The sequence below is a fragment of the Pongo abelii genome, chromosome Y (genome assembly GCF_028885655.2).
Source record: "Pongo abelii isolate AG06213 chromosome Y, NHGRI_mPonAbe1-v2.0_pri, whole genome shotgun sequence".
Lineage (NCBI taxonomy): Eukaryota > Metazoa > Chordata > Mammalia > Primates > Hominidae > Pongo > Pongo abelii.
The window spans coordinates 49,922,027-49,936,252 of record NC_072009.2 but is presented as its reverse complement, the minus strand read 5'-3'; the positions used below and the strand labels follow the sequence as shown (position 1 = coordinate 49,936,252).

The window sequence follows — 14,226 nt, the reverse complement described above, 5'->3', positions numbered from 1 at the left end:
GCAATACAAGAAAAGAAACATTTCAATTGGAAAATAAATAAGCTTATTTCTACACATAGATGTTATAATTTTACATATATAATTAAAATCCTAAGTAATAATAAAACTGTTAACACTAATAATCAAATTCTGCCAAGTTGTAGAAAAGAGATCAATATATACACATTAATGGAATATAATTAAGGGTCAGGAAATATATCCATACATGTATAGAGATGGGGTTTCACTGTGTTACCCAGCATGGGCTAGATCTCCTGACCTCGTGATCCGCCTGCCTCATTCCCCCAAAGTGCTGGGATTACAGGCGTGAACCACGGCTCCTGGCTGGACTCCCTTTAATTTTTAATAAGACAGAATGGAGATCCCTGGGGCCGCAGCTCCTCCCACGCACACTCGGAGTCGGTTTTTCGGCCTTTATGACCCACTGGGATCCCTGAACAATCTGGAGAGTATTCGGGGCTGTGGACGCATAGCAGAACTCCGCACAGGGAGAGGACAGGACTGCACGAGGTGGGATGCGGGGACCCCCGCTGCTGGCCCAGCCACCATCTTGCGGCCACAGGGGACTGACCGCCAAGCTGCACGGGAGACTCGTAGATGACTGTGGAGGAGCAGGTACTGCCGGTTTCACAGCCTGATCTCTTCTCTTGGGATGCCGAACCCCCGTACTCACCATTTCACAGCTTGCAGGATGTCCTCGTATCTTAGCTATGCATCACAGAGACTGTGAGCTATTAACAGAGACTGTGAGGAAGTCTCCTGGAGCTCCCAACGTGGAGAAGATTCCCAAGTTCCCGTACAAGAGAGAGAAAAAGTTCCTGCCAAACGCCGGAAGCCACGCCCTCCCTTCCTCTCCAACTGCGTGCCTGATTGGGCGGTTCCCACGCCACCTACACTGACTGGATAAAGTTCCAGGGCACACCCACTCCCGCCCCTACCCCCACGCTTGCCCCTACCCCCACTCCCCATCAGCCTTAGTGCTTTTTTTTTTTTTTTTTTAATTAAAATCTGGGATACATGTGCAAAACGTGCAGGTTTGTTCCATAAGTTTACATGTGCCATAGTAGTTTGCTGCACCTATCTCAAACTCTTGACCTCAGATGGCCCACCCACCTCCGCCTCAGAAAGTGCTGGGATTGCAGGCATGAGCCACTGTGCACCTCTACTGCACCTATCAATCCGCCATCTATGTTTTAAGCCCCACATGTTTTAGCTGTTTCTCCTAATGCTGTCCCTTTTCTTGACCATTCTCAGACAGGCCCCAGTGTGTGATGTTTCCCTCCTTGTGTCCATGTGTTTTCACTGTTCAACTTCTACTTATGAATGAGAACATGTGGTGTTGGATTTCCTGTTCCTGTGTTAGTTTGCTAAGGACGATGATTTCCAGTTTCATCTATGACCCAGCAAAGGACATGAACTCATCTTTTTATGGCTACAGAGTATTCTATAGTGTATATGTGCCTAATTTTCTTTCTCCAGTCTATCATTGATGGGCATTTGGGTTTGTTCCAAGTCTTTGCTATTGTAAACAATCCTGCAATAAACATATGTGTGCATGTGTCTTTATAGTAGAACGATTTATAATGCTTTGGGTCTATACCCAGTAATGGGATTGCTGGGTCAAATGATATTTCTTTTTCTAGATCTTTGTCTTCCACAATGGTTGAACTAATTTACACTCCCACCAACAGTGTAAAAGCATATCTATTTCTCCACAGCCTCACCAGCATCTGCTGGTTCCTGACTTTTAAATAATTGCCATTCTAACTGGCGTGAGATGGTATCTCATTGTGGTTTTGATTTGAATTTCTCTAATGACCAGTGATAATAAGGTTTATGTTTTTTGGTCACATAAATATCTTTTTTATTATTTATTTACTTATTTATTTATTTAGATGAAGTGTTGCTGTGTTACCCAGGCTGCAGTGCAGTGGTGAGATCTCAGCTCACCGCAATGTCCGCTTACCAGCTTCAAGCGGTTCTCCTGCCTCAGCCTCATGAGAAGCTGGGATTACAGGGGCCCACCCAAACACCCAGCTAATTTTTTGTATTTCTAGTACAGACGAGGTTTCCCTAAGTTTGCCAGGCTGGTCTCATGATCCTCCTGCCTCAGCCTCCCAGAGTGCTGGGATTACAGGCCCGAGACACCTCAGCCAGCCAAATGTCTTCTTTTGAGAAGAGTCTGTTAATATCCCTTGCCCACTTTCTCATGGTATTGTTTGTTTGTTTTTTTCTTGTGAATTTGTTTATGTTCCTTCTAGATTCTGGATATTCAACCTCTGTCAGATGGATAGACTGCAAAAATTTTCTCCCATTCTGTAGGCTGCCTGTTCACACTGATGACAGCTTCTTTAGCAGTGCAGAAGCTCTTTAGTTTAATTGGATCTAATTTGTCAATTTTTCTTTGTTACAATTGCTTTCAGTATTTTAGTCATGAAGTCTTTGTCCATGCCTATGTCCTGAATGGTATTGCCTAGGTTTTCTTCTAGGGTTTTTATGGGTTGGGTTTTTACATTTAAGACTTTAATCCAGCCAGGTGCAGTGGTTCACCCTTGTAATCTGAGCACTTTAGGAGGCTGAGGCAAGCGAATCACAAGGTCAGGAGTTCGAGACCAGCCTGGTCAACATGGTGCAACTCTGTTTCTACTAAAAATACAAAAATTTATCTAGATGTAGGGGTGGGTGCCTGTAATCTCAGCTACTAAGGAGGCTGAGGCAGGAGAATTGCTAGAAAGGTATTTCCCTTTCTATTTGAAAATGGAGGTTGCATTGAGCCGAGATCAATCCACTCTACTCCAGCCTGGACAAAAAAGTGAGACTCCATCTCAAAAAAAACCCACAAAACAAAAAAAATTTAATCCATCTTGAGTTAATCTTTGTACAAGATGTAAGAAAGGGGTCCAGTTTCGGTTTTCTGCATATTCCTAGCTGGTTTTTTCAGCGCCATTTGTTAAATAGGAATTTTTTTCCCACTTTGTTTGTTTTGGTCAGGTTTATTAAAGATCAGATGGTTGTAGATGCATGGTGTTATTTCTGAGGTGTCTGTTCTGTTCCATTGGTCTATATATCTGTTTTGTACTGGTACCATGTTGTTTTGGCTGTTATAGCTTTGTAATATAGTTTGAAGTTGGGTAGCATGATGACTCAAGCTTTGTTATTTTTGCTTAGGATTGTCTTGGGTGAACAGGCAAACAGGCTCAAATAGTTGGAGTCACATGCCCAGAGTATCACAGCTAATTAAGAAGTGAGCTGAGACTTGAAATGCATTTGTTCTTCCCCTTCCTTGATCTGTTGCATAACACATCTTAGCAGCTATTTAAAGGTAGGAAGTAGAACATTTGGACACTTTTTTCACAACTTTTTAAGCATTTTGATAAGGTAGTAAAGACCCTCGTCCCATCCCTGAGCCCCTCTCTTACCACACTGCACACCATTGCTGACCACATCGTGAGGTGGCCATTGGGAATCAGGTGGGAAGCAAGGGCTGGGAATAAATAAGCGAGAATTATATTGCCCAAATTTGCAAATCTAAGAAAGGCTCCTCAACCATTCTGTGTGAGGAGGTTATGCCACGGTAGTTGTGACCTGACTGTGCTGCATCTCAGTTTGACTTCTGTTTTTGAGAATCACTGTATTACTCTTACTAACGGGGGTAATTCTCTTTTTTTTTTCCTTTATTATTATTATACTTTAGACTCTATGGTACATGTGCGCAATGTGCAAGTAAGTTACATATGTATACATGTGCTATGCTGGTGCACTGCACCCACCAACTCGTAGAGGGGATAATTCTCTTTCTACTTGAAAATGACCAACTGTCCTCTGCAGGTTCTCTGATTTGACTTGCTAGTTTAGATTCTGAAGGTAGTGGTGAGAAAATATTTGGGCCACATTTAGAATAACTCAGTCTCAGCTGGAGAATATACATAAATTTCTTAATACTATCTAACTGTTTTCTCAATAATCATTATATTTAACTCTGATAGCTTGGAGGGCAGGGCTGCACACAGATGACACAATCTTCAAAGTTTAATTTTGTTGTAAGTATTTTTTTTGTTTCATTTTGCTTTGTTTTTGGATATAAGGTCTTGCTCTGGTGCCCAGGCTGGAGAGCAGTGGTGCGATCATAACTCATAATTTGGATGTAACGGTTCTTTAAAAAATATATTTTTGGCTGAGTTTGGTAGCTCACAGCTGCAATCTAAAAACTTTGGGAGTTGAATGTGGGATGATTGCTTGATCCCGGAAGTTCAAGACCATTCTGGGCAACATAAGTATGCTCAGTCTCTAGAAAAAGATTTACAAATTGTCTGGGTGTAGCGTTGCTTGCCTGCAGTCCTAGCTACTTGAGAGGCTGAGGTGGAAGCATCACTTGAGCTGAAGAGTTTGAGGCTACAGTGTCCCATGATTCAGCCACTGCACTGCAGCCTGGGTGACAGAGTGAGACCTGTATGTGTATGTATGTGTGTGTGTATATATATAAAAATATGTATGTTAAAAAATTCAAGCATGGGAGATAAGTGAAAGCCCACAGTGGGGGATGTGGAGAAGGGCTAGTATGGCTCTTGCAACTCAGTGAGACTTGGTTTTCCATCTTGAAGAAGTGCGCATCCACAATGACACCTGGACAGAGCATATTGATAAGTAACTCTATGCAAAACCCCAGACAGAAACAACTCCTTCAGGCTCACAGGGCATCAACCTCTCCCTTCATTTTGGGCTCTGACAGCAGGAAAGATAAGGAGCACAGACAGGGGTGACAGGGAGCAGCCTCGGGCCTTAGGGATCCCCAAACTTGCCAGAGCTGGTCTCTGTAGATGGGGCTGTGTGGCAAGGATCAGGTAGGGAGCTGGGCTCCACAGAGAGGTGACAACCACTCCTGTATCACTAAATTTCCACCAGGATCCATGATCCAGCCCTGCTTTCCCCTGGGCCCTTCACCCACCCACCCTCACTGTGTGTTAGGTGGCTCAGGTCAAAATGGGAGAATAATACATTCAGACTGTAGCTTCTGGGTATTCCCATCTGATATACAAGGAGTAAGGAGACAAGTCAGGGCCTGTGGTGGTGCCTCTTGATATGTCTGAGGGCAGGCAGGCCAGGGTTGGGCACGTAGATGTCTACATGTCCACCACTGCTGACTCCCTCCCTATCACTCAAAGTTACAACCAGACCAGGCCTATCATGATTAAAAAAACCACTGCAACTCTCATCCTGTCACAAAACTAATGTGCACCCAGTGCCACCCCTACACAGGTTTCTGGCTTCCTATTCCAGGACACAGAAAAGCCTCTTATCTTTTCTATTTAAAATCCAGATTTTAAGCGAGATTGAACTTGGGGATAATGGCAGCAAAAGCAGCAGCCAGATGTATTCACTCTAGGTGTATACACTCATGGCTTGGGCATGTTCCACAGTTGTTGGAGGATGAGGCCTTGGAGGCACCTGTTTGCCAGCTGCTAATTGATATCCACACACTCCATTCATGTGTCTTCATTTAGACCTCTGCATCAAATATTCCTTGAGCCATTGCCAACACATCTTTTGGGAGATGTCGTTAATTGCAGAACCAGCCCCGACTTGTTCTAGAGGCAGTCGGGAGCTATCTGGTCCACTCCTAATCCCCCAGGACATAGGTGCTGTCCTCTTGCCAGTGCTCACATCCAGCAGTACCATCTCAGGATGTTTTTTTCAAACACAAGCAGTGTGAGGTAGCAGGCATGGCATGACAGGCTCAGGACCATGGGCAGCTGATTCCTGGAGAAACAGCACAGGGCAGATGCAACTGTGGGTGGTGCCATAACAAGTGAAGAGAGCCACAGCTCCTGCCCCCCACAGCCCCAGCCTAGATGACGTTCAAATCTTCCCAGATGGTATTGGGGTTCCTGATGCCCATCACTCACCCGCTAATTAGCACTGCCTTGTGTTGGTTACTCAGGAGAGGGGGTGGGGGGTGTAGATCCAGGGTGGGAACCGCCTCACAGCCAGAGTCCACCTGATGGCAGACAAGCAAGCAAGCCCAGGCAGTTCTGCTCTAGACACTTGGCCTCATCACCTCTGGCTGCACTTTCTGTGTATACTTTGCACAAAGGTAGCAAAAAGAGGTCAACAGTAGCTGTTGTGTCATGAAAGTCTATGCCACCTTAAGATCTTCTAAAATTTTGTTGTCTGAAGCCATCTTTCTTCTAATAAAATGTTTACAAATACACAAATACAAGCCTGAAACTAGTATAAATGAAATATTAGGATATTTTAAACCCATAAATAAATAGACAACATGAAAACAGTCACTGTTTGGTTGCAAAGCACACCCTCAGGAAGCAATGCTCAGATGAGCAGGCAGGCCCCAGATCCCCCACACCATGATGTTCTGTCCCACTTTGCAAAGCTTCTGCATTGGCCGGTACCCACTGCTTTCTGGTGAGATGTCCAAGGTGAAGTGAGTGCTGAAGGCTGTACAGCTGATGGAGCTGACTGCCTTGCACACATTGAAAATCACCCCCTGGCTCCAAGGGTCAGCTGTGGTGACACCTCTTGATGGGAGGTAGTGCCAAGCCACCATCAGTGTGCCTGGGCTGCCCTGATCTATACACCCCAGATCCTTGCTGGGATGTCTGTCTGCTTCTTTCAGGGCCTGGGTCATGAGCCACCTCTGGCAAGGACCAGCTTACTGGACAGGCTGGGCACTCTCCCCCAGCATCCTCAGAAGCCCTGCCTATGCTGTCACCTGTGCTGATGATCTCCAAGGTAAGATTAGGGGAAATTTTTCAAGGCAATTCTTTCCCCCTAATTTCTCTATCTTAATAACAGCACTGATAACTTTTAAGCCCTAGTAAGCTGAACCTGTAAGACAAATGAGCTCCTGCCTTAGAAGGGCCAAGGTTGGGCAGTGTGTGCCCAGGTGAGAGCCCATTGGTTGTTAGTGAAGGGGGAGAGCTGGATGGACCTGGCCGCTTAGCCTAGTGAAATGTAGGGCCTTCTTCTACCAGAGAATCAAAGTCTCCAAGGCCAGAAAAAGATGCTTGGGTGGTCTTCCAAGAAGCAGAAAGCTAGAAGGCCTTGCAGGGAACCCCAGACAGCCTTCGGGGTGACTGAGAGGGCTGGATTCATTCCTGCTTTCCTTGGTTTCATTCTGTCAGCCAGAAAACCTGCCTGCAGATGGTAGGTGGGACTGAGGCTGCCAGTCAGTCACTAGGGTCTGTAGGCACTTTGACTGTGGTTCTTTTTTGAAGCAGCCACTCAGGCTAGTTCTTGCAGAGCAGTTCCCTCATTGTCTGCAGCTCCTTGTTTCAGTCCTGGGACCATAGAGGGACAAGGGAGGGAGGCAAAGGCTCAGCCTGTGCCCCACAATGTGCTCTGAGAAGTCTCCCTTTTCTTTCTTTCTTTTTTTTTTCCAAATGGAGGAGAAGTCTCTTTTGTTACCTGCCTATGGACAACCTCAAACTTCCAAATGAACAGACCCAGCATGGAGCCTCCAGGAAAGTGCACAGAATTCTGTCTAGTACACAGGAGGAAGGGGGTACTAGACACTGAGGGCAGGATCAGTCTGCATGACCCTGTTCAAGAATGTTCTCCTCATAGTACAGCCTCAAGGTGTAGGCATTCTCTGTGTGCATGCGGTCTATGGCAGCCTCTGCCTGGGGAGCCATCCAGCTGCACACATGCAATGGAGCAGTGATCTGGGTGAGTGTGTGGTTCTGGAACTCGTGACAATCGGGGAGAGGGAAATACACAGCCCACTGAGCCCAGAACACTGCCATAATCTACTTCTCTGAGACTTCCATCTGCTGTAGGATCTTCTTGCCCCGATAATCTGCACTGAGTTCAGATAGAAGCAAATGGCCACCACTCTCAGGGATGCCCCCTGTCATACTGACAGCTCCCTAGAGGGAACTCAAGCAGTGGGGGTAGATTGTTTGGGCAGAAACTCTGGAGTTTTGGCTGGCTGGTTCATCCCATAAGCCCCTGTAACTTGACACATGTCAGAGGGAGATGAAACAGTGACATTACATTTTATTTTATTTTATTTTATATTTTATTTTATATTTTACTCTATTTTATCTATTCTATTCTATTCTATTATTCTATTCTATTCTATTCTATTCTATTCTATTCTATTCTATTCTATTCTATTCTATTCTATTCTATTCTATTCTATTCTATTCTATTCTATTCTATTCTTTGAGAAGAATCCTCACTCTGTCACCCAGACTGGAGTGAATCAACATGATTTCAGCTCACTGCAACCTTCACCCCCCGGGTTCAAGAAATTCTTCTGCCTCAGCCTCCGAGCAGCTGGGACTACAAGCATGCATCACCACGCCCAGCTAATTTTTGCATTCTTAGTAGAGATGGAGTTTCATTGTATTGGCCAGGCTGATATTAAACTCCTGACCTTGTGATCTGCCCACCTTGGCCTTCCAAAGTTTTGGGATTACAGGCATGAGATACCATGCCCGGCAGCCTTACCTTTTCTTTCTTGGCATGACAAAGTGTTTTATGAAGTTCAGGCTGTGGTACTTGAGCAGCTCCAGTGGGGAATGGCTTAGGAAGCAAGGGCTAGTGGGCTTGGGGTTGAGCAATAGGCTGTAGGCCTACAAGGAGGAAGTGGGCACTGAGCAAGTGCCCTGGTTGTCTGTCCACAGACCCAGAAAAAATGACATCCCAGGAGTTTGTGGGGAGCTGGCAGAGACTTACTGGACGCAGTAAAAGCCCCATGTGGATGCAGTGATGGGGCCCTTCTTGTACTAGTCTGTAATTACAAAGAGGTACATGAAATCCCCTTGCATCTTGCAGTTTCCAGGAAGTGGGTTCCAGATGCTCATGCTAATCACTTTTAGGCACTGAAAGCACTTCAAGAATGGTCAAGTAGAAATAAGCCCTTCATCTCACCTAGGACCCTCTTCTTTGCTCCCTTTGGGAGTTCCACCTTCCAGTCTTGGCTCTGGAGACACCATGGTCCCTCCTGGGTCACTGGCAAGATGTACTCAGGAGGCACACAGTCAGTGAGGCTCATCTCCAAGCCATTCTTTCATTTCCTACTGTTTGAGGGACTCAAGGCTGGTGGTAGCACAGGGCCACCCAAGGCCAGCTGTCTCCACCTAAATTTGACCCTGGTTTGAGTGCCTCTAGGCCAGACCCCTCCAGGTGGGAAAACCTGGTCCTCAGCCTCTGGCCTCCATGCTCCCCTTCCCTCTTTTCAATCCTGGCCCCAATGTCTCCCCCACCTCTCAGGTCATTGGAGAAGATACTCGGGAAAAACAAGCAGTTTAGTCAGCCCTGCTGAAGTTGGCAGATGGGTCCAGGCTCTTAAGATGCTCTTGGGAGTGACTTATGTGGAAGCAGGCCTTGAATAGTGTGTGTAGCTCTTTCAGGGAGAGGGATGTAGGATGTTACCAGGGCCCTGTACCCTAAAACATCGCATCTAGCACAGATAGTTTGCAAGATGCTTTCTTGGGTGATTTTAATTTTCAACTTTAGGCTTCCATTTTCAAATTCCATAAGGAACACATTAGTTGGGGTTCTAATTTCAACACACACACACACACATACTCTCACACAAACACACTCTCCTGTCTGCTGGTGGGCAGAGATCCTTTCTTATGAAGAATCTTCTGCCAAATCCCTCTGAATCACATGTGGGTCTTGAGGAGCAGACAAGGCTAACTGCTTTTTGTCCACTAGTGTCTTGGGTAGGTGGAGTATTTAGAGCTGCCTTTTTGGGCAGCCCTAATGCAGGGGTGTGCTGAGGACTCCTCAGGGCCTCCAACTTCAGGACTATCTTCCAGTGTGTGTTTCACTGAATTTTAATGGTGGCTGTTTTGGGAAAGAAGAAAGGTTCTGTGAGCAACTACGGGCACCATTGAGCTACAAATCTTTTCCACAATTCCTCTTAGCAAGCAGGTAAACCCTGGGAACATGAGTGGCTTTTCCCCAGGGAATATGAGTACATGAGAGATTTTGCTTTACAACCAGGTGAATCTCACCACAGCAATTGGTGCTGTACTGGGCAGATTTCTTCACTCAAATACTGTGAATCTTTTTAAGTTTTTTTTTTTTTTTTCCCCACAAGACATCATTTATCTTTACAGAATTTGATTGGGCTGATATCAAGCCTGGCTTGGTACTGCCAGATTTTTTTTAGAATCACAACTCTGCTCTTTAACTTGTGGGCTATGAAGTTATAAGGTGTTGGTGTGACAGGCTGAGAAGGAGGTCTGTGCTCCAACCCTACATTCACATGCTTATCTGTGACACAAGACTTCCAAGGATTGGGGAAGTGCTGCCTGGCCCTTCCTTTGGGGTCCCTCCTCTGGGCAGTCTACCCAACTTCCAATCCAGCCTTCCCTCATACACAGCCCCAAGACCTCCTGCAACTCCTCACTGTTTTGCAGCCCTGGGAAGTGTTTTGGCATGTTACTGTTCAGGTGCAGTGAGAAGCAGGTGCAGTGACGCATTTCTTCATGGACCATAAGCACTGGCTAAATCTCCTGCAATGTCTCCCTAAGGCACACCTGCAGGAAGATGGCCCCAACAACTCTGATAAGAAACCGCATGGCTGGAAGCAAGGACTTGCGATTTACCCAGCCCAAAGCCCTGAGAATCTTTCCCAAAATTCTCAGTTTTCCACTTTTTGAATATTTAATTCCTTTTAGAATCTCAGGCCCCCTCTATACATGCCATGCCTACCTACACCTGTCTGTCTGTGCAGAACAGAGCCTGGCCACACTGACTATTCTTCCAGACCAAGAAAAATCCCTATGCAGAATAGAGGGTGATGGAAAAACTAAGGGAGACAAAATGGCAGCTTTATCTCATCCCTTGCCCAGTGCTAAGGTCCCCAGGGCAAACAGCTTTTGCCTTCAACTTCAAGCTAACAGCATACAAAATATATTGATTTTTACTTCCACCACTCTCTTACTAATGTTACAAATTATATCGCTATATATTGTGTGTATTTTCGCAGAGATTTAAGAATTTTATACACCATTATTATTACAACAGCAAATTTTATATCAGTGTATATATTTATATTTAACAGAGAGCTTTATATTTTCTTATGGCTTTATGATGCTGTCCAGCATCATTTAATGTTTCAACATAATTGACTATCCTAAGCATTTTTTTCTAGGGTTATTCTAGTAGTAAGCAACCTTAGATTTTTTATTTTAAACTTAAAAACGTTTTATTTTTTCTAATTTTTGAAGTACAGTGTTTTCCAGATCAATTATTCTTGGTTACTAGTATTTTTTGTTTCATCACAGAAACGTGTAAGGTTCTCAGCATCCCCTCTTTTTCTCCCAAATAACATTTATGTCATTTTCTTCCTATATTCTTTTTATAAGACTCTTTCTCTGAATATATTGGTTTACTTGATGATGTCCAGTAAGTCTCATATTTCACACTCATTTTTTTCCAAAAACTAGTTTCCAGGCCTAAATATTTGTGAATAATATATGTTTAATTTTCTGATTCTTTTTTTGCTTCATTTTTTGCTATTGTGTCTCTGTAGTGAATTTGTAAATGCCAGTTATTGGATCCTTCAATGCCACAATTTCTGTTGGGTTTTTAGAAAAAGGTTTCATCTCTTTGTTGACATCACATTTTGGTCATTTATTATTTTTAAATATTATTCAATTGTTTATTTTTGTTTTATTTTTCTTCACTAAGAACTTTTAATTTTTTTTAATTCTTTATCAGATATGCAAAAATCTTCATTTCTTAAGAGTCAACTTTTGGATATTTATTCTGTTTCTTCCAGTGAAGTGTATTTCCCACCTTCTTCATATGAATTGTAATTTTTTATAAGATCTGGAAAATTATACAATGTACATCAAATCTAGCATTTAAAGCCTGCCATGGCTGGGCACAGTAGCTCATCCTGTTATCCCAGGACTTTGGGGTCCAAGACGTGCAGATACTTGAGGCCAGAATTTTGAGACCAGCCTGGCTAACATAGCAAAACCCGTCTCTACCGAAAATACAAAAAAATTAGCTGGGCATTGTGGTGTGCACCTCTCATCCCAGCCATTAAGGAGACTGAGACAAGAGAATCGCTTGAACCCAGGAGACAGAGGTTGCAGTGAGCTGAGATTGCTCCACTGTACTCCAGCCTGGGCTACATAGCAAAACTCTTTCTCAAAAAAAAAAAAAACCTGCCTTAGTAAAGGGGGATATTGACAGCAATCAGCCAGGCTATAGATTCTGGGCACTTCACAGATGCATTCTCGGTATGTCTTCTATAAATCTGGGTGTAGTTCTCAGTTAAAGATAATTTGTTTCACTGTTTTTAGATTGATTACCTATTTTCTTCCCCAGTTGACTGTCTGTGGTATTGCAGCCTCTCTAGTGCTGCAGTTTTCTTTCTTCTCATCAGACACAACTGTTATCTGTATGACTCCATCATGTGCTTCAGCACTCCATGTCTATTCATTAGGCAATCTCTTGAAAGGAAAAACATTTCAACGCATACACTACAGCTTTAATTCTTTCCAGATGAAGATGCTGGGAGTTTGGCATTTTCTGGTGAGCCCAATTACTATTGTGGGGAAGAAAAAAAAACTCTGGTGGATAGTCTGTAGCAAAGAAAAAATTCCTGCATTGTGAAAAGAGAGGAGGCAACAGCCATATACAAAGCAAGGTGAAAAAAAATGAGCATGTAAACCATGGGAGAGGTCCAAAGGTCACAGAGAAAGCCAGAGTTTAAATATGGTTTGGTCATCTCTGTTCTAATGGAAATTGTTTTAGAAAAGCCTAATTTTATTTTTCTTGCTGTCACAGAGAAACATGTTCCTGTCCCATGCTTACTATGCTTTTCAATCTTCTATGGCTTCCTTTCTCCCTCCCAGAATCTTCCAGTGCATTCACACTGAAAACCAAAGTCCTCCCAGAATCTGTAAGAACCTACATGATCTGACTAATTTTCATTAGTTTTGGGAATCTGGGGAAATCTGCGCACATTTCTGGAGACCTCTATGTTATGTAATTTTTAAATAAATATGTGGTTTCTCAAGTCAAAGATGTGTGAAGGGTGTTGTGGAGGTATTGAGAGGCATTGGGATTTCGTTTGGAAATTCCAAGAACAATAGTGCAAAGGACATGTGAACAAGGCACTCAGAGCCATCGCGGCAAGCCATCATTGCTTCTCAGCATCCTGCTCACCAGTACCCCACGGGTTGGAAGAACCATACTAGGCAAAGAACTTGCATCAATATCAGGACTGAAATACATTGATGTGGGTGATTTATCTTGATAGGAGCAATTGTATGATGGCTATGATGAAGAGTATGATTGTCACATTTTAGATGAAAACAGAGTAGTTGATGAGTTAGATAACCAAATGAGAGAAGGTGGAGTTATTGTTGATTACCACTGTTTTGATTTCTTCCCTAAATGCTGGTTTCATGTAGTTTTTGTGCTGAGGACAGATACCAATGTATTGTATGAAAGACTTGAAACAAGGGGTTATAATGAGAAGACTCTAACAGACAATATTCAGTGTGAGATTATTCAAGTCCTTTATGAAGAAGCCACAACATCCCACAAGGAAGAAATCGTGCATCAGTTGCCCAGCAATATACCAGAAGAGCCAGAAAATAATGTAGATCAGATTGGCTGGGTGCAGTAGCTAAAGCCTGTAATCCTGGCACTTTGGGAGCCCAAGGTGGGTGGATCACCAGGTCAAGAGATCAAGACTATCCTGGCTGACACGGTGTAACTCCATCTCTAGTAGAAATACAAAAAAAAAAAAAAAAAAAAAAAAATTAGCCGGGGCACGGTGGTGGGTGCCTGTAGTCCTAGCTTCTCAGGAGGCTGAAGCAGGAGAATGGCATGAACCAGGGATGCGTAGCTTGCAGTGAGCTGAGATCACGCCATTGCAATCCAGCCTGGGCAACTGAGTGAGACTCCATCTCAAAAGAAATAAAAATAAATAAATAAATAAATAATTAAGAAAATAATCTAGATCAGATCTAGAAATGGATTAACAGTGGTCAAATATCATAACTCTTGACTTATAAGGCCAGCTACTTTATAATGATTCTTGTTGATATTACTCTGCCGACATCATAGAAATTGTTCAAGTATCAGTAACACTTTATTCAAATCATGTGCAGGACTAGCAGGTGGATAATATAGAGGTTTATGCCTGTGTTTCTTTTTCTCCATGAGAAACCCAAACACCTGAAATACAATGAATATAATATTATTAAGGATTGAGACAAAAAC

At 43.6% G+C, this 14,226-nt stretch overlaps 1 protein-coding gene across 1 annotated transcript; it reads left to right on the top strand.

Annotated features, from left to right (window-relative positions):
• The first annotated feature begins 355 nt into the window (after positions 1-355).
• Positions 356-13,627, top strand: LOC129053301 (adenylate kinase isoenzyme 6-like). Its single transcript, XM_054545372.1, is given in 3 exon segments — positions 356-593; positions 709-862; positions 13,081-13,627. Coding segments are annotated over 3 exon segments (939 nt in total).
• The last annotated feature ends 599 nt before the right edge of the window (positions 13,628-14,226 follow it).